General features: G+C 41.4%; 1 protein-coding gene across 4 annotated transcripts in view; it reads left to right on the top strand.

Moving 5' to 3' along the window:
* Window positions 1-14,391: 14,391 nt before the first annotated feature.
* Window positions 14,392-21,295, top strand: part of CROT (carnitine O-octanoyltransferase) — a 67,032-nt gene continuing 60,128 nt past the window's right edge. Inside the window, exons 1-2 of one of the 4 annotated variants that reach the window (XM_058297074.2) lie at window positions 14,392-14,521; window positions 17,815-17,948. In XM_058297074.2, coding sequence (XP_058153057.1) covers window positions 17,834-17,948 — 115 coding nt within the window. In that variant the 5' untranslated portion in view covers window positions 14,392-14,521; window positions 17,815-17,833. Of the gene's footprint in view, window positions 14,522-14,709; window positions 14,832-15,137; window positions 15,158-15,857; window positions 15,959-17,814; window positions 17,949-21,295 lie in introns of those variants that run through there. The other 3 variants (XM_058297075.1, XM_071215186.1, XM_058297076.2) reach the window with 3 other exon arrangements.

The following is a 21,295-nucleotide window of genomic DNA, read 5'->3' as shown; positions in this document are numbered from 1 at the left end:
ACCTTATGCTCACCAATGCACAGTCTAAAGTACTTGGAATGCTAATAAGAAAACCACAATATTTTTTTCTTTTAATACTTCTTTTGTTTTAAAAAATACTTTAGATTACATAAATGTTACATTAAAAATATAGGGGATTCCCATATGCCCTACGTCCTAACCCTTCCACACTTTCCCATATTAACATCCTTCATTGGTGTGGTACATTTTTTACAATTGATGAATACACACTGGAACATTGCCACTAAGCATGATTATAGTTTACATTGTAGTTTACACTCTGTCCCACACATTTTTGTAAGTTATGACAAAATATATACTGGTCTGTATCTATCATTGCAACGTCATTCAGGACAATTCCAATGTCCCAAAAATGCCCCCATATTACACCTGTTTTTCCCTCTCCCTGCCCTCAGAACGTCTGGTGAGAAAGCCACAATATTATGCAACCAGTATTAAGTGTATAGAGTTGCCCAGTCATGGTAACTGTCCCAGATAACAAACTTTATTTTTTTTTTTTTTAATTTTTTTATTTTTTATTGACTTTGTAATAATATTACATTAAAAATATATATGTGAGGTCCCATTCAACCCCACCCCCCCACCCCCCCTCTCCCCCCCCCCAACAACACTCGTTCCCATCATCATGACACATCCATTGGATTTGGTAAGTACATCTTTGGGCACCTCTGCACCTCATATACATTGGTTCACATCATGGCCCATACTCTCCTCTATTCCATCATGTAGGCCCTGTGAGGATTTACAATGTCCGGTGATTACCTCTGAAGCACCATCCAGGGCAGCTCCATGTCCCGAAGACGCCTCCACCTCTCATCTCTTCCTGCCTTTCCCCATACCCTTTGTCCATTATGTCCACTTTTCCCAATCCAATGCCACCTCTTCTATGTGGACACTGGATTGGTTGTGTCCATTGCACCTTTATGTCAAGAGGAGGCTCAGATTCCACCTGGATGCTGGATGCAATCCTCCCATTTTCAGTTGTAATCACTCTAGGCTCCATGGTGTGGTGGTTGTCCTTCTTCACCTCCATCTTAGCTGAGTGTGGTAAGTCCAATAAATCAGATTGTAGGTGCTGGAGTCTGTTGAGGCTCAGGACCAGATAACAAACTTTAGTAGCACAGAGAGTCAGCATGAAACTGAAGATAAAAATGTGTTCTAGATATTGTGAAAAGGATGGGTGATGAAAAAAATCTCTAAGGTTGTGCAGTCATCCTGGTACAGTTGGTGAAGAGGTAAACAGAGGAAAAGAAAGGGGACAAGAAAGGTTTCATGCATGAGTTTGTGTATAAGAGTGAAGAATACCATTTTAGAATCATGCCCCTTGAAAAGATATGTGGAAGTTCTAACCTCCAACACCTGTGAATGTGACCTTATTTTGAAAAAGGTCTTCACAGATTGATCAAACTAAGATGAGGCCATACTGAAAAAGAGTGGGCCCTAATCCAGTATGACTGGTATCTCTATAAAAAGAAAGGAGACAGACACACAGAGAGGAGAGAAGTCCATGTGAAGACAGAGGCAGAGATGCTAGTGATGCATATACAAGCCAAGGAATGCCAAAAATTGCTTGCGAACATCAGAAGCTAGAAAAAGCAAGGAAGTCTTTTCTCCTAAGGTTTCAGAAGAAGCACGGCCTTGCCAACACCTTGATTTCAGACTTCTAGCCAAAAAAAACTGTGAGACAATACATTTTCTGTTGTTTTAAACCTCCCAGTTTGTGGTATTTTCTTACAGCAGCTCTAGGAAATTAATACAATTGCAGACTCAAAGAGATGTGAAACCATTTTTTTTCTGAGGAATCCCACAAGTTTTCTGTGGTGGACTGTAAACCATACATGCCATGACCACTGCACTTTTCCATGGGACTTATATCCAGCAGGAGATATTACTACAATGAATCCTATTTTATGGGATCCCTTGTATAGCTAATTGTGTGTTTTTCAGAACTTAAAAGTGGGTCAGGACCTTCGAGATTAGGAAAAACCATTTTATTTTCCAGGGAACATTTAAGGCTTGCCCATAGTTTGAATGATTGCCCCAAAAGCACATGTCTATTAGTGGCAGAACCAGGCTGCTAGATCTTCCTATTAATGTTCTGACTATCCTACCCTGTCTCATTCTATACTAACTGAATTACAATGATCCTGCTATGGAACCTTCAGACTCTCCTAGGTTTTTTGAAATCTGTTGACAAAGTTTCATTGTTTACTCCAGAATTTTTACTCTCATATGCAAAATTTTATCTGGAGAAATGATAACACTTGATGTCTAAATGGTATTGTATATACGAATTACTGTGATCTAAAACTTTTGTGAAGATAAGCTTAATAATTAGGAAAAAAAAAGAAAAAGAAAGGACGTAGACACTGAGGAAAAGACGGGAGAAGTTGCCTTGCCAACTTGCATACAGGGCAACACTTATTGCAGTGATGGAAGGCAAAACATCAAAAACAAAGCTTTTGCATCTTTTAATTTTTTGATACCCCAATTTATTTTTATCTTAATTTTTCTAAATTAATATGCATTCTATATCTAATCTTTAAACTCATCACTATATCCCATTTTACTATTAATGGAACCTGGCAATATATTGGGTTTCATTTTTGAAGAAGTTTTGGATCACAGAGAGGTTCAACAATGGCAGGGGAGGAATACTGGTGTGGGATGTTATTGACAGGGGACACATGATTGGCAGAGAGTTCTCCAGGGCATATATCCAGGGTACATAAAAATGTTTGGATATTTTCATAGTGGTTACAATTAAAAACAACAAAAGAGGAAGTGCTGAGTTCGTAGCCAGGGGAGCTCTATCACATTCCCTAAAGGAACAGCAACAATTCCCCAAGTGCAATGGCAAAGACCAAAAAAGAAGGAAGGTCCAATAATGAGCCCTTGATACTAATGACTATGCTTGTGAGCCTATGCACCTGAAATAAGAACAAGGCCTAGAGCTGCAGGGTGCCAAAGAGTTACCTCCTGAGAGCCTCCGTGTTGCTCAAATGTTGCCAGTCCCGAAGCCAAACTCGGCATGTAAATGCGTTGCCTTCCCCCCAGCATGGGTCATGACTCCCAGGGATGAGCCTCCCTGGCACCAAGGGTTTATACCAAGTATCAGCTGATGATGTAACTAGAAAATGACCTTGAATAAAAGGGTCAACTCAGACCAGCAGAATATCTCAGTCCACATATAATATCAGGAGTTAAAAATGCTTTTTGATCTGAAGGAAATGGGGAAATGGAAAGGACAAATGAGTTTATATGGCTATGAGTCTTCAAAAAGAGCCGGGAGGTTATCAGAGGGGTTGCCCTTAAGCACACCTGAGCTGAGTCCCAGAGACAGATAAAGTAGATACAACCCTAGGTATTGGTTCTTCTGAGGGCTACAGAGACCCACAGGTTCTATGGTCATGGCAGATGGATTTCAGTGCCATGTCAGTTGGCCCTCTTTGGAGTTTGTGTTTCTCTGTGATAGAGCTGGACTCAGATGTGATCTTTGTCCACAGGCCTCTCCTGTTACTTTTACTGGATCTGTAGTTGGTGCTGGGGTTTAGTGTATACCCAGGGGACCTGAATCTCTGGACTGACCATGTGATAGCCAGGCCCTGAGCCTCAACAGACTTGCAACTCCTACACTCTGGTTTATTAGAATTACCCCACTCATCTAACATGGAGGTGAAGAAGGTCAACCACCACACCAAGGAGCCAAGACTGCCTGCAACTGAAAGCAGGAGAATTGCATTCAGCATCCATGTGGAATCTAAGCCCCTCTTGATATAGATGTGGAGTGGACACAACCATTCTAAGGTCCACAGGATGGAGGAATAGAGTATGGATTAGAATGGACTTACTGATAGTCTATTCATGAACTGTTGTGATTAGTAATTGAAGAAAATGTGGCATTGGTGTGGAGAAAGTGGCCATGGTGGCTGCTGGGGGTAGGGAGTGGGAGGAATATGATGTGGGGGCATTTTCAGGACTTGGAGTTGTCCTGGGCGGTGCTGTGGGGATAGTTACCGGACATTGTATGTCCTCCCATGGCCCACTGGGTGGACTGTGGGAGAGTATGGGCTATGGTGTGGACCATCAACCATGAGGTACAGCGGTGCTCAGAGATGTATTCACCAAATGCAATGAATGTCTCATGATGACGGAGGATGTTGTTGTTATGGGGGGAGGAGTGGGGTGAGGGGGGTGGGAGGTATATTGGAACCTCATATTTTTTTAATGTAACATTAAAAAAATAAAGACCAAAAATAAAAATTTTAAAAAAATGGTATTGTTCACCAAGATAGTCACTGAATGCAGAAAAGAAACAGAAAACCCTTCAGGCATTCTTAGTACTTTATGTGAAATATATTTGCCTCAAGAATATAATGTTGAATAAAAGTTGATACACTATTGTGTAAACACTGACCGGATATAGTATCTTTTAGCTTTTTAAACAATCTTAGTGCTTTGAGATTTTGTTTTGTATTTATTGACTTAGAGTAGGTCGTTTGAAGTTTTTTTAAGAAAACTTCAAGTTGTCAAGTTTCTATTTCTCAGGAGAAATGCTATTATTAAGAAAGAGACCATTATTTCTTCTTTCGGTGTCCAGTTAAATGGAATGCCACTTCAAAAATTTGTTTTGTCAATTAAAAAGCAGAAGCATTAAATACACTGTAACTCATTCATAAAACTCACTCTCTAAAATGTGGGAAAAGGTGTCTTTCAGTGCTTTTCATTTTTCTAGGAAGTAGAAATGATATGGAATTACATACTCCATACCCTGAAGAGATTGTTACTTGAAAGAAGCATCTATTAAATATATTGGAGAGGTGGCTACTAAGAAAACTGTCTTGTATCCCCAGAATAGTGTGCAAGCCCTTGGGTAATAGTCACTCTTAAACTTTATATCCTATAATTTCAGCATTGTGACATGAAGGAAAAAGAATTTACATCACAGGATAAGGGGATAAGATAGTATATTAGTCAGCCAAAAGGGTGTTGGTACAAAGTACCAGAAATCTGTTGGCTTTTATAAAGGGCATTTATTTGGGATAGGAGCTTATAGTTATAAGATCATAAAGAGTAAGTTACTTCTCTCACCAGAGTCTATTGCCATGTTTTGGAGCAAGATGGCTGCCGGTCTCTGCGAGGGTTCAGCCTTCCTCTTCCTCTTAAGGCTCCATGGTCCCAGCTTCTTCTGATCTCTGCTGTAGGCTGGCATAAAGCTTATCTTTCTTCCCAGGGCTCATCTCTTTCTGGGGTCAGCTGCTCTGCTCTCTCCACAAACCCAGCTGTAAACTATCAGGCAGACAGTTTGGCTCTCTCCCCAAGTTTCCAGTGTCAAAAGTAAGCTCTCCTCTGTCATGTCATTTTCTGTGTGAGTGTCCCCAGCAAAGGAGTGGGAATTCAACATCCTACGTCGTGGCTGAATCAAAACCCCAATCTTAATTTAATCAAGTAAAAGTGAAACCTCTGAATTTAATACAATCAAAGGGTATCACACGCAGAGGAAGAGACCAGTTTACAAACATAATCAATACCTCTTTTGGAATTCGTAAATAATATCAAGCTGCCACAGATAGGGAAGGAAACAAAGATAATTTCTGTATGTATATATACAAACATATTCATAACAAAATAAGGGAGAAATATTATTAACCATTACAACCCTCATTTTTGTAACTGGCCATGTGGTCATAGCTCATATTTATAACTACCTTTTCCATAACCCTTTCCATATCCACCCTCAGCAAGCATCTGAGCTGGCCATGATTCTTTGCCTGGTGGAGTGACCCAAACCTTTGTTCCTGAAGTTTCTGAGTCATTGTTAGTCCTTCCTGGATTGGGTTGTTGCAGTTTTCCATTGACTTTAATCACAAGGCATGGTAGTACTAAGAAACACTTTAAGGGATCTCCTGTATTTCATGCAAACTCTTCTTTACTCCCATTGTGTAGCAGCAGTTCTATTTTACCTGGACAATCATGGTCAATCCTCCCAGTACAGAAATTCAGTACAGAAATTCCCTTCATTGCCTATTGATTCAGAGGCATGAGGAGCCCAAAGTGACCAGGTGGCAGTCTTAATTTCAAGTTCTATGCAACCATTATTGTGTCTCCTGGTGGAAGCACTCCTCCTTTTGGAACTGTAGGCCAGCAGAGCTTAAGGTTGCAGGAACAAGAAGCAAAAATTTCTCTAGTGGATCACTAGGGTTAATAGTGAGTGGTACCACTTTAATTTCTACCGCTTGATTCCTGGACTTGAATCTTGGCTATTGCAGAAATGGCAATATAGAGTGGACACTGATTTAAAGCATACACAGAATCCTGGAGAATATTGCCCCAGCTTAGCAAGGTACTGTCACCCAGTTGGTACCATGATTGAGTCTTAAAAAGGTCACTCCACCATTCTATAATCCCAGTTGGTTCAGCAAGATGGGAACAGGGTAAGACTAGTGACTTCTATAAGTATGTGTCAATTCCCATGCTTCATTTGCTGTGAAGTGGGTTCCTTGATCAGAAGCAATGCTGTGTGGAATACCATGCTGGTGGATAAGGTTTTAGCTAAGTTCACAGATGGAGGTTTCTCTGCATTGTGTGCAGAGAAGGCAAAGCCATATCCGGATTATGTGTTGTGTTAGTCTGCCAAAAGGGTGCTGATGCAAACTACCAACAGTCTGTCTGTTTTTATAAAGGGTATTTATTTGGGGTAAAAGCTTACAATTCCAAGGCCCTAAAGAGTTCAACTCAAGGTTCTTTCCACCAAAGTCAGTTGCCATGTGTTGAAGCAAGATGGTAGTTGATCTCTGCCTGGTTTCTCTTTCATTGGTCTCCTCTTCTTCTTCAGGCTCTGTGGGCCCAGCTTCTTCCCAGTCAAGGCTATGGGCTCACCACAGGGCTTGTCTCTCAGGGCTTCTTATATCAGTCTTGACTATCTTCCCAAGGTCAGTGGCAAATTATCAGGCAAATGGCTCATCTCTCTTCCCAGCACCCAGGATCAAAAATGACAGTCCTCTCTCTCTTCCTATGTGTCTTCTTGAGTAAGTGTCCATTTATATTAATCCACCAAGGGAGTAGGGACTAAATCCTTGGTAGAATCAAAGCCCTGATCTTAATAGGTAATTTAATCAAGAGCCCCTCAACTGAATCCAATATAATCAAAGGGTACCACACCCAGAAGAATAGATACTTTACAAACATAATTTTTCTCTTTTTGGGATTCACAAAAATCTCAAACTGTCACATGTGTCTATTCCAGTTAGAACAAAATGCTGTTCCTTCCATGATAGAAATGGTTCAATGTAATCAACCTGCCACCAAGTAACCATAGTTGGGTCTGAGTGTTGATTTCTGTAGATGGCAAATTGGTCACTCTGCAGTGGCTGTAGCCAGGTCAGCCTTGGTGAATAGAAGTCCATGTTGCTGAGCCCAAACATAACCTCCATCCCTCCCACCATGGCTCTTTGCTCATAAGCCCATTGGGCAACCACAGGAGTACCTGGGGATAGAGGCTGACTGATATCACAGAATGGATCATCCTTCCTCTTGATTATTAAAATCTTCCACTGCTGAATTTATCCACTGGAGAATGGCACACACATATCTTCAAGTTTTTTTGTCCACTCAGAAAGGTTTATCCACATTCCACTTGCCCAGACCTCTGTCACCAATTTTCCAATCATGTGCCTCCCAAGTCTCTGACCATCCAGCCAAATCATTGGCAACGCCCCTGAATCAGTGTACAAATGGACCTCTGACGATTTCTCCTTCCAAGCAAAATGAACAACCCTGTGCACTGCTCAAACTTCTGCCCACTGAGAGGATTTCCCCTTACCACTGTCTTCAGAGATACAGCTGTTCACTTTGGGATGGTATCTATATATCATGCAGAACCATTTGCTCACTGGGTCCAAATTTTCTCTTCCTCATTCAACTGATCCTAAGGAACTGCCTCAGAGGCCACAGCTGTGGGCTTGGAAAGAGAAGGTAATGTGGCAGGACTGGGGCCATGGGCATTAAGGCCAATTCCTCATGTAACTTATTTGTGCTTTCAGGGCCTGCTCAAGCTCTATCTCACATACACCACTTCCATTTTTTGACCGAGTGCCGGGTGCACATCCAAATTTATGATTGGTATGTTGGATAACAACTAGTTCATGATAGGCAACTCAGGTCTCATCGCAACTTGGTGGCCCATGGATAACCATTCAGTCTCTACTAAAGCCCAGCAGCAGGCCAAAAGCAGTTTCTCAAAAGGAGAGTGGTTACCTGCAGAGGATGGCAGAACTTTGCTACAAAATCCTAAGGGTCTGTGTTGTGGGAAACTGGCTTACCTGTTCCTTATTATAAATGTTACACCTGTTCTATTGTAGATATTGCAGTAGTTAGATGTTGCAGTTGTTCCCTAATTATTGTAGATAATGTTGCAATTCTAATAGCAAAACAGCTGCTTGGTAGTTTCCAATAAATATGAGGTGGAAACTAGGGTCGAGGCTCTCAGTTCCAGAAGCTGGGAGTCCTCTGGTCCCATCTTTACCTCCTCTCTTGTGTGTCTCTCTCTCCTTTATTTCTGTAAGTTCTGCTTTGCCTTCCCTTTGAGCCAATTTATTGTGAGTCTGATTGCAGCAGGTCTGCACTGTAATCTCATATGGGGCCTGCCAAATACTCCAGATAACATCTCTATTTGCCACTGACGCTTCTAACACGACTGGATCTGCTGGAAAATATGGCCCACTTGGCAGAACAGCTTGCATAGCAGCCTAGACCGGTCACAAAGCCTCTCTTGTTCTGGTCCCCAGTCAAAACTAGCAACTTTTTGGGTCACTCAGTAAATGGCCTGAAGCATACTGAAGTGGAGAATACACTGTTCCCAAATTCCAAAGGGGCCTGGTAGGCATAGGAGGTGCAATATGCAACAGCTTGTCCTTCACCTTAGATGGGATATCTCAACATACCCCCACCATGCACATCTAGAAATTCCACTTAGGTGGAAGGACCCTGAATTTTTGTTGGATTTATCTCCTATCCTCTTACCAATAAGTCTAAAATAGTTGCTATTTCTTCCTTACTAGGTTCAGTCAACATGATATCATCAATATAATGGGTGAGAGTGATGTCTCGTGGGAGGGAGAGACTTACTAATGATTTAAATCCATGACAATTGCTCACAATAACAATCAGGCCAGTGTTTGCTTGACCCAACAACTGAACATCATAACCTGGCCAAGTTGACATATGAACTTAACTATTACAATACCTCTTTGTTTGCCAGGGCTACTCTGACAAATGCCACAAACTGATTGGCTTAAAGCAACAGGAATTTATTCTCTCATGGCTAGAAGTTCAACATCAAGGTTTTGACAGGGCTTGCTTTCTCCTGGTGTCTGTAGCATTCTGGCAATCCTCAGTTACATGACCATCTCTCTCCTTTGATTTCCACTGACTTCTGCCTTCTACTGATTGTATCTGAATTTCCTCTCATTATATTTCCTCCAATTATACAGACTAAGGTCCATCCTGATTAAATTTAACTTCATCTAAAAGGGATCTTTGGAGATCCTATTCACGAATGAGTCCATACCTTAATTTTCCTAACACAAGGTATAGACTCATTTGTAAATGTAACCCATTTGTAATGAACCCATTTGTAAATGTAAATGTGGATTAGGACAGGAACACTTCTTTTGCAGGGGACATGACTCAATCCCTAACAATAACACATAGGCAAATATTCATTTCCTTGGATTTGGCAATGAATTCTTAGATATGACACCAAAATCATGAACAACAAAAGAAATAATAGATAAATTAGACTTCATCAAAATTCAATACTTTTGTGCATTAAAGGGCATTATCAAGAAAATGAAAAAATAATTTACAGAGTATGAGAAAATAGTTACAAATCATATATGTCATAAGGGTTTAATATCGAGAATATTTAAAGAACATCTACAACTCAAAAACAAAAAGACAGATGACTCAATTAAATAGTTGGGTAAGGACTTGGACAGACATTTTTCCAAAGAAGATATACAAATGGCCAATAAGCACATACAAAGATGTTCAATTTTATTATCTATTAGGGAAATGCAACTTAAAACCGTGATGAGACACAACTTCATACCTACATGGATAACTATAAAATTTAAAAAAACAGATAAATAGAAAATAAGAAGTGTTGAAGAAGATGTGGAAAAAGTAGAACCCTCAAACATGGTTGGTGGGAATGTAATGTGGTACAGGTACTCTGGAAAGCAGTACAGCAGTTCCTCTAGAAGTTAGGTATAGAATCACCATTTGACTGCGCTATAGCAGTTTTATATTGTTTATGAATTTCAAAAAAAATATTATGTTTGTAAGCTGGTGTGTTTCTCTGAGTGTAATAACCCTTATTATATTCAGCTGAGCCATCTGATTAGATTATGTTATTATTATTAGGGCTTTGATTAAACCACGTCATTAGGGTGTGCAGGGCTGGGTCCCCACCCCACCCCTTTTTAGGCTATACAAATAGATGGTCAATCAAGAACACACAGAACTCGAAGCCAAACTCAGCATGTAAATGCAATGCCTTCCCCCCAGCGTGGGACATGACACCCGGGGATGAGTCTCCCTGGCAACGAGGGACCACTATCAACTACCAACTGATGATGCAACTGGAAAATGACCTTATACGGAAGGTTCAATGCGGATCAGCAGAATATCCCTGTCTACATAAAATAACATGACTTTAAAATGCTGTTTGACCTAAAGTAAGGGGGAAATGGAAAGGAGAAATGAGTTTATATGGCTACGAGTTTCTAAAAAAGAGTCTGGAGGCTGGCAGAAGGATTGCCCTCATGCACAACTGAGCAGAGTCAGAGAGACAGATAAAGCAGATACAACCCCCAGATATTGGTTCCTTTGAGGGCTAAAGAGACCCATGGGAGTTATGGTCATGGCCGATGGGGTTAACTACCAGGGCAGATGGCCCCTCTTTAGAAATGGTGTTTATGTGTGATGAATCTGGACTCAGATGGGATCTCCCTCCATAAGACTTTCATGCTAATGTGCTGGAGGTGCAGTTAATGTTGGGGTTTAAGATATATTTAGGGGATTTGAATCTCTGGACTGACAATGTGATAGCCAGGTCCTGAGCCTCAACAGACTCCAGCACCTACAATCTGATTTATTGGACTTACCACACTCAGCTAAGATGGAGTTGAAGAAGGACAACCACCACACCATGGAGCCTAGAGTGATTACAACTGAAAATGGGAGGATTGCATCCAGCATCCATGTGGAATCTGAGCCTCCTCTTGACATAGAGGTGCAATGGACACAACCAATCCAATGTCCACATAGAAGAGGTGGCATTGGATTGGGAAAAGTGGACATGGTGGACGATGGGTATGGGGAAAGGCAGGAAGAAATGAGAGGTGGAGGCGTCTTTGGGACATGGAGCTGCCCTGGATGGTGCTTCAGAGGCAATCACCGGACATTGTAAATCCTCACAGGGCCCACTGGATGGAATGGAGGAGAGAGAGTATGGGCCATGATGTGGACCATTGTCTATGAGGTGCAGAGGTGCCCAAAGATGTACTTACCAAATCCAATGGATGTGTCATGATGATGGGAACGAGTGTTGTTGGGGGGGGAGAGGGGGGTGGGGTTGAATGGGACCTCACATATATATTTTTAATGTAATATTATTACAAAGTCAATTAAAAAAAAAAAAAAAAGAACACACAGAAGTAGATACACAGAGAAGATCCACAGGGGATACTGTGCCCTGGGAAGAGAAGAGAGATGATCATGATAGTCTACAGCTGACCTTGAGAAGAGACCAGAGCAACTGAACGTGGAAAGAATGAGCCCCAGAAAGAGAGACAAGCCTTATGCTAGCCTACAACTGAGAGCTGAAGAAGCTAGACCCATGGAGCTTAAGAAGGATGAGGAAGGCTGAAGCCTCACAGACATCACACATCATCTCCAACACATGGCAACAGACTTTGGGTGAGAACGTACCCCATAAGTAACCTTGAGTTGGATTCTTTTTTTTTTTTTTAAGATTTATTATTTCTCTCCCCTTCCCCCCCCCCCCCCCCAGTTGTCTGCTCTCTGTGTCCATTTGCTGTGTGCTCTTCTGTGACCGTGTGCATCGTTATCAGCGGCACAGGAAACTGTGCCTCTTCTTATTGCATCATCTTGTTGTGTCAGCTCTCTGTGTGTGCAGCCCCCTTCCTGGGCAAGCTGCACTTTCTTTTGCGCTGGGTGACTCTTCTTATGGGGCGCGCTCCTTGCATGTGGGGCTCCCCTTACGTGGGGGACACCCCTGCGTGGCAGGGCAATCTTTGCGTGCATCAGCACTGCGCATGGGCCAGCTCCACACGGGTCAAGGAGGCCAGGGTTTGAACCGCGGACCTCCCATATGGTAGGAGGACGCCCTATCCATTGGGCAAAGTCTGCTTCCCTGAGTTGGATGAGTTGGATGAGTTGGATTCTTTACAACCTTGTGACTATAAGCTTCTACCCCTAAAAAATGCCCTTTGTAAAAGCCAACAGATTTCTGGCACTTTACATCAGCACCCCTTTGGTTGACTAATACACTGGCAATTCCCATTCCTAGGTACATACCCAAAGGAACCGAAAATGGGGACTCAAATACTTGTACACCAATATTCACAGTAGCACTATTTATAATAGTCTAAAGGTGGAAACAGTCCAAGTGTCCACCAATAGATAAATGGATAAACAAAACGAGGCACATACACACATGGAATATTATTCAGTGCAAAAGTAATGAAGTTCTTATACATACTACAAGAAGTAAGGCACAGGAGAACAAATACTGTATGATTTCACTTATATGCAATATCTAGAAATAGCAAATTGTATAGACAGAAAATAGATAGGAGGTTACCAGGGGCTCAAGGGAGTAGAGAAAGGGAAGTTGCTGCCTAACGTGTGCAGAATGTTTGCAAATTTTGGAAATTTTGAAATAAAAATATAAAAGTAAATAAATATCAATACTAGGAGAAAAGGTGAAGATAAGTGACCCTAAATTCTATGCCTCCAATAGGCATTACACACACATGAACTTTTTAGATGTGTCAAAATTCCTTAGAATGGAGAAGAAAAGTTGAATGAAGGTTTTTGAGCAGCTTTTTATTATTCAGTAAGAACGCTATGTAAATTTAATATTACCCAGAACACAGCACTTACATATTATGAGAGAAAAAGTTCTTTGTCACCCCTTCAGAAATTACTACTATAGATTCACAATCCCTTATCAGAAATTCGTTGGCCAGATGTATTTTCAGCTCCAGTAAGGAATGCACTGTAAGAAAACACTTTAATATTTCTGTAGAAAACAGATGGGTATTCATACTAAGTGAATATAGTTACACCAAAGGATTTAGGAAAGACCGATAAGGGTAGGTCTTATAATGATACGTTAATTTGAAATCCAGTTCTTTATAGTTTGTATCTAGTTCAAAGCCAGTGTAAACTTTTAGTCTTTTCTTCTACACACAAACACACACACACAAAATGAAGCAATGAATTTCAAATGAAAAGTGAAACAGTGTATTTTATTTTAACGCAAATGTTAGACTATCCTGTGAAACCAAATTTACTATTAATATATTATGATCTTTTAGAGTTGCCTAGCTTCACTCTGGTTAACAACTCCATCTCCTAGTTCCAGAGTAAAAGATAACAGATCAGCCCCAAGTTTGCAGTGTGAGCCCCCCTGGGAGCTTCCAGGGCCTTGGGCAGCAGTTAAAGTCGATGAAAAGGTCGGGAGGCCCAGGAAGGCGTTTGCTCATCTGCGTTGGGCAAACTTTAACCTCAGAGAAGGAAGAGAAAGAGGGACCAAGTAGAGATCTGTGTGGTCACTGTTCTCTTGTCAGGATGCGGGTGGACAATAAAGTTCCTCTATAAAGCTTTGGCAAAGGTTTTGACTTGGCGGCTGCAAAAAGCGCGGCCCTGGGAACGCGGAGGAAAGACTGGTAAGCGAGCGCTGAGTGAGACAGAAACGGAAACGGAGCAAAGGGTACTGTCTTCCGTAGGTTGGGTGAAGACGGGTCTGGGCCGTCTGTCCTGGCAAACCTCCGCAGAGCGTTGGATTCCTGTGTGGGCGAAGTGTGACCTCTGGAGTCGAGGCGTGTTTGCAGCGCTGGCGTCTCGGAGCTGCTCTCCAAGGGGTACGGCTTTGCTCTCCGGGGTGGGCAGAACAGACCGCAACACCCCGCAGAGTCGCCGGTGGGAGGCCCGGCCCGCGAGCGCGCAGGCCCGATCCCCGCTGCCTCCGAGCGCGGGGCGGGACTTTCCGCCCAATCCCCGTTCCAGGGGTTGCGGGGCGCCGCGGCCCTAGGGTCAAGCCCGCCCCCTGCCGGTGAGGCGGAGCCGCTCGGCGTTGGCGTTGGTTTGCGGCGGCGGAGGCGGAGAGGAGCGGCTGGGTAGATTGCTCAGTTCCGCGGAGGCCGCCCTCCTTCGCTTGCTGGCCCTCTCGCTCGTGGGCGGAAGAAAGGTAAGTTTTGCAGCGTAGAGAAGTGTGGAGTGTGGGGGAGGCTCCCGGAATTGACCGGGCTGTGGCTGTAGTTCGGATTCTCGCCTGAGGGATTGGGAGAGGACGCTGAGATCGGATCGCCGGGCTGGGCCGTCGTGATGCTTGCTTAAGTTTCGCCCACTTGGTATTTTCTTGAGTGTGCGGAGCTGCCCTTGGTTTATTGGGGATTGCCTCCGAGTCTCCGTCGCCTTTTGCTTCTCCCTGACTCTGACGGCGAGCTTCGCGCCGTGTTGCCTGCTGTGTGCCGGAGGGAGCCAGTGCTGACCCTGAGGTACGGCGATCTCGCGGACCCTTCTCCTGAAAAGGAGTGCGTTTGTTCCAGAACGTGCTTAATTCTTTAGTTGTTTAACCCAATTCTCTGCTGGTGGATATTGCGTGTGTTTGCAGTGATTCGGAGAAGTTTCAGTCTTGGGCCCTCCCAGCCTAGGCTGTTTCCCCTCTTCGTTCTTCGACCAGCTCTTGTTGATTTTTTTTGCCTGCAATTTCTGTAAACTTGTTTCTTCCCTCCCACAGTCACTAGTCAAATCCCTGTGGTTTCTAAACAGAATTGTTGCAAGAGGCTCCTGGCTGTCCCAAACAGCTCATTTAGGTGCACTGGTATGTGACTGACTTTTTTTCTTTACGAATTGTTCCTGGGTCTAAAGTGCTGCTCCAGTTGGCACCATCCACTCGGCAATGAGAAAGTAGTGGGAGAGCACAAGCAATCCTTGTGACACATATATTACAAGGCCACACTGAGCTCCAAGAAAAGATGCTATGCTAAAGATACTTTCTGGCTGGATGGCTTTATGCCCAGCTAAAATTCAGGGTTTTGTCATTAAAAAAAAGGAAAAAAACATCTTGGCAAAAAACAATCTCTTGGCAAAAAACGATTATTTGGTAACCTTCAATTAGAGGCATATTCTGTTTGCCTTTGCTATTAGTTTTAAAAAGTAGTTTAAAAAAATAAAAATAGTTTGAAAGGACAGAAAATTATTATTTAGTATTTATTGATTTTTCCAATTGCAATTTAAATATATAGTTTTTTTTTTAAGGAAGCACGGAGATTGAACCCAGGACCTCCTACAAGGAAAGCAGGTGCTCAACCACTTGAGTTATTAATACCCTGCTTCCCTAAATATATAATTCTTAGAAATTCTTCCCAACTTAAGCAGTATGGTTGTCTCAAGCTAGGTTATTTTTATACAGTGCTTTTGCAGATTTTTTTTTCAAACTTCAGATTTCTGGTTTTCCAGTATGACTATGCAAGCAGAAGAGGTCTAAATGGTACTAATTATAGTGTCATATACTGCCCCAGTACAGATCCCGAGAATCACAAACCTTCCTGCCCTCCACACTGACCCAAGAAAGGTCATCTATATGGTAGAGCATCATTCTTTACGAGAAAGTTATGAAGTGGTAAGTAGAGAGGCTACCCCTGTTGCCACTCACTCCATTCTCAGTAAGACTTTTCAGGGAAGCGGACTTGGCCCAGTGGTTAGGGCATCCGTCTACCACATGGGAAGTCCATGGTTCAAACCCAGGGCCTCCTTGACCCATGTGGAGCTGGCCCACGCGCAGTGCTTATGCGCACAAGGAGTGCCCTGCCACGCAGGGGTGCCTGCCCCCCCCCCCGCCTGTAGGGGAGCCCCACGTGCAAGGAGTGCACCCCGTAAGGAGAGCCACCCAGCACGAAAGTGCAACCTGCCCAAGAAATAGCGCTGCACACACAGAGAGCTGACACAACAAAAAGAAACATAGATTCCTGTGCCACTGACAACAACAGAAGCGGACAAAGAAGAACACACAGCAAATAGACACAGAGACCAGACAACCGGGGGGGGGGGGGGGGGGGGGGGGGGGAGGGGAGAGATTAAAAAAAAAAGACTTTTCATGTGTAGCTATAGCTCTTCTTTTTGTTTATTTGCAAAGTTGTAGGTTTATAGAAAAATCTATCAGATTATATACTATCCTCTCTACAGGTAAGAAATTGCCCTTCAGTTCAAGTTAGTCATCTAGGGGCACATAGCTAGAAAGTGTTTGAGTTGATATTTGGACCCATGTCTACATTTGCATTAGATGAAAAGTCATATTTATGGATGGATGTAAAGTGGAGTGGAGCCAAAGTCTTTAGAAAGGCAAAAGCTGAGAAACTATGAGATCACTGTTATACCTCCGTTTTGGTTTATATCTTTGTATTAAGCTAAGCTTTTCTGCCCTAACAAGGAAAACCACAAATATAGCAGCGTGAACAAAATGGAAGTTTTGGTTTTTATACATCTACAGGTAGAAGTCCAGGACCAATAGGGAGATTCTGACAACTTTAATATGGCTGGCTTAAATGGGAATTTATTGGCTCACAGTTTTGAGGCTGCAAAAAGTCCAAAATCAAGGTGTCATCAAGCCATGCTTTCTCTAAGAAGATTGTGACATTCTGGGACTGACTGCTGGCAATACTTGGCCTTTGGTTTTTCTGTCACATAGCATTACACATGGCAAACTCTTCTGGCTTCTTTTCTCTTCCAGTTCTCTTGACTTCCAGCTTCTGGTTGCTCCCCGCATTTTTCTCCTCTGAGGCCTTCTCTGTAAGATGTCCAGTAATAGGATTAAGGCCCATTCTGGCTCACCTTAACTGAAGTAGCCTCATCAAAAGGCCTTGTTTACAAGAGTTGGTGCAACACCTTTGTGTACTTTGCTTCACAAAGTTCTCTCTCTCAGCCCGTAATTATTTTCTGCTCATCCTAATTCTACCTATCCACTAGACTTATTCCAGTTCCTCTCACTTCCTATTATATTGCCTTTTTATGGAGAAAAGATTGTGGTATTTGGAGTGAAATGGATATGAATTTGAGTCCTGGGTACTATCTTTTAAAAATTACTCAATTTCTTTGGGTTTGGTTTATTCCTGTGTCAAATGAGAGTGAATGACACCTTTCATAGAAATATTCTGAAGATTTGGGAGATAACACATTTTCTGTAAAACCTAGTTCAGTACCTGGTAAATGGTAAATGCTCAATAAATAATACTGATTCCACTGATTACGCTTTGACTTTTAGCACCCTGAATTTGCACTTATATTATGTACTGTATCTACTGTCTTTTATTATTATTATTAAAGATGATTTTTTTTCTCTGAAAAATTTATAAGTTTCTTAAGAACAGGGGCCAAGTCCAGGATTGACTGTGGTCCCTAAATAATGATTGAGTTCATTGGACTTAGCATCTGTAAGAGTCTTTATAAGATTGACGATGTGAGATCTTTTTTTTTTTTTAGATTTTCTATTGTGATAATCATGGAAAATCAATTGGCTAAATCAACTGAAGAACGAACATTTCAGTATCAGGATTCTCTTCCATCACTACCTGTTCCTTCACTTGAAGAATCATTAAAGAAATACCTTGAGTCAGGTATGCTTATAATTTTTTAGTATATGTTAATATTATCAGCAACTGAGAAAACTGAAACCGTTAGAAGTTGATGAGAATCTAATTACCTCTTCCTCTAGGCCCAGGATAAAGTATGCTTAAAATGCCCAAAACTTTTTTTCTTTCTCCTATGTTAATTTTTCCCTTGTAGTACATTTGTACAGTTTTAAAAGTAGATAGTATTATCAGGCTTATAATGAAAAGTGGTAGTCCTCTGCCCCATTCTGCACCCATCTCATATATCCCATCCCCTCAGTCAAGGATTTTCAAAGCTTTACTCCGTTTCTTATATGGTTTCTTTCCAAATTTAAGCTAGCACTTACACTGCTATTTTGTGGATCTTTTATTTGTGATGTTATAAGTTAGTTTCCTAAAAAGATGTGGATTTTTCTCCCTTACACTCTCTAAATTCCTCCCCACTCCCTACTGCAACATACATGCAATCCAACATACCCATACTTTTCCTTTCATTCTCTCAATTTAGTTGTATAAAATCACCATTTGGTATTAACTTGGTGTTCAAGGGTTTATGGTCATACAGCTGTCAATCACAATGAAACATGCAGTATACTTGGATTATAGTACTTTTTGCTGCAACTTGTTTCTTTTCTCATTTTTCATTTTTTAATTTTCTTTGTATCTAGAACCAATTCATTCCCAACTCTTTAACACTAAAAAAAATCTCTGAATATTTAAAAATATATCAGATATTCCATAAATGCATTTTCTTCTTGGAGGCATCCTTCCTAGTGCCTTTTACCCTTCTGCTTCTGTCAAGTTAGTTTTTCATAAGCTTGCTGGACAGCTGTTTTCTTGGGGATCTCCTTTGCCACCATCCTGGCAGTTCTCTTCACTCACTTTCGTGTGTTATATTCCATTTCCTGGATTCTATGTCTTCCTCTTTCTTGGTTTACGCCTTTATTTTGGTTTGGTGCAGTATATTTTCAGTAGCTACCCAAGAAGAAGTGCCTTGGAGTAAATAAAAGACCTTAAAATTTAAAAATTATCTTTATTTTACTCTCCTATTTGATTGACTAATTGAGTATAGAAACTGGGTTGGAAGTGGTTTTTCTTAAAATGTTTTGAAGGCATTGTTCTACTTCAAGTCTTATGTCATTGCAATTTTTGATCCTTTATGTATGTGATGTATTATTTTTAATTTACTCTCTGGTTGCGTATATTTATTTAGTTAGTTAGTTAGTACTGGAGGCTGGGGATTGAACCAGGAACCTTGTGTGTGGGAAGCTGGCACTCAACCACTGAGCCTGAGCTGGATTTTTCATTTGTCTGCTTGTTGTTCATTTTTCCTTTTTCAGGCGGCTCTGGAAACTGAACCCAGAATCTCCCATGTGGGAGGCAGGAACTCAACTGCTTGAGGCACATTTGCACCCCTCTGGATGCGTTTAGAATTCCTTTTATTTATCCCTAGCTTTCTGAAATTTCTTAATGATGTGTCTTGGTGTGTTGCTTTTTTTTTTTTTTAATCCCCTCCCTTGTGGTTTTTTGTGTGCTGTCTGCTCTGTGTCTGTTTGCTGCAGGCTCTTCTATGTTCTCACTTGTCTCCCTTATTTTTGCTGCGACACCTTGCTTAGTCAGTGCTTCATGGTGCCTGTGGGCTGGGCGGTGCTCCGCCTTGTGTGGACCGAGCCTTCCTTCACTAGGAGGCCCCGGGACGCAAACCAAAGGCCTCCCATATGGTAGACAGGAGCTTATCTGATTGAACCACAGCTGCTTCATGGTGTGTTGCTTTTTAAAATTCTTTTTTGTGGGTACTCAGGGGGTTCTTTTAGTTTAAAAAGGCTTGTTCTTCAGTTCTGGGGAATTTAAAAATACTGATTTAAAAAAAATTTTAATTTTAAAGACACTTTAGATTACGTAAATGTTACATAAAAAATATAGGGGATTCCTATATACACTATCCCTTCCCCCTTCCTACTATTGTTTTGTTTTGTTTGTTTTTTGATAATTTTTTTCTCTGAATTTTCTTTCCTCTCTTTCTAGAACTTCTATTACTGGGATGTGGGTCCTTCTGGTCTAAACTTTTTACTCTAAATTTTTTTCCTTCCAGTATTACTTACTACCTTTGCCTTTTTGGTCTATTTACTGGTTAATAGAGTCAATCCTTTTTGTTTATTTTGCTCTCTGACTTTTCATGAGAGACTTCCCTTAAATATCTTGTGGTCCTTATTTATTCTTTAGAGTGAGACCCTGAAAAGCTGATTGGGAACTCTGTGTGCATAGGTAGGGTCTGGCAACTAGTGGGCTTTATTATAGGATGAAAAGGCAGAGGCATAAGGCTTCCATTAGGGTATACCCAAATATCAATACTCCATTCTCTTGGACTGATCAGTTTCCCAAAAGAGGATTCCTCTCATATCTTGCCTGAAGGGTGTAAGCCTGACCACTGTTTTTGGAGCTGAGTAGAGGAAGGGGGCTGGAGGGCTCATTGTTTGTGTGTACACTTTCACTCTAATTCCCTTTTTTCTCATTATGGCCTAAAATCCATGGGTTCTGTTCTGTCTGGTTCAACTTCTGAGAGTAAACCTTAAGGTTTATGCTGACATGTGGAGGAAGTTGTCTGGCTTTATGGAACAGAGGACATCTATAGGAACAATTGTGGATGAGTTAGTTAATTAGACTGCTACTTTTAAAGACTTTCAAAGAATCTTCCAATTTTGGCCTCATTCTCACCCCTACTTTTGAGGAACCCAGCGTTTTGAATTTTTGAACCTTTCTGGGATTCTGCTTCAGGGATTGGCTTTCTTCTCTTCGTTTGTACCTAACCCCACCCCTTTTTCCCATTACCCTCCTCTCCCCAGTTATAGATATTCATTTTCTCAGTTCTAACTCAATCACTATTTGCCATGTGTTTTCTAATTCACAAAATGTTAGGTTACTTGTTTGCTGTCCTCTCTTCTTTCATTTTCTTTGGCCTTGTGGATTTTTTGCCTTTTTAAAATTATTTTACTATCATTTTAGTGGGGTTCTAGAAGTGGACGTAAATGCTTGTGTCCAGCTTACTTTGTTTAACTGGAAGCCTCATGATATATTTTTTATTGCTTTTTCTCCTTTTGCTTGTCTAGTTTCATTTGGGAATTCTAGTTTCCTTTCTCAGAAACCACTGATCATTCACTGGTTTTGATTATTCATTTTACTTGAACTCTCTGAATACAACTACTTAAATTTTACAGTTTTCCAGGTAAGATTTTTGAAAAGGCCAAAATAAAAGATATTAATGTCTCTTGATCTCTTGATTTTTAATTTTTTAAATCTGTAGCTTAATTTTCAGAACTCTTGATTTTCATTAGGATAAGGGCCTCGTGTCCTTT

This window comes from Dasypus novemcinctus, chromosome 5, assembly GCF_030445035.2.
Source record: "Dasypus novemcinctus isolate mDasNov1 chromosome 5, mDasNov1.1.hap2, whole genome shotgun sequence".
Taxonomy (NCBI): domain Eukaryota; kingdom Metazoa; phylum Chordata; class Mammalia; order Cingulata; family Dasypodidae; genus Dasypus; species Dasypus novemcinctus.
This window is presented reverse-complemented; position numbering and strand designations above follow the sequence as displayed.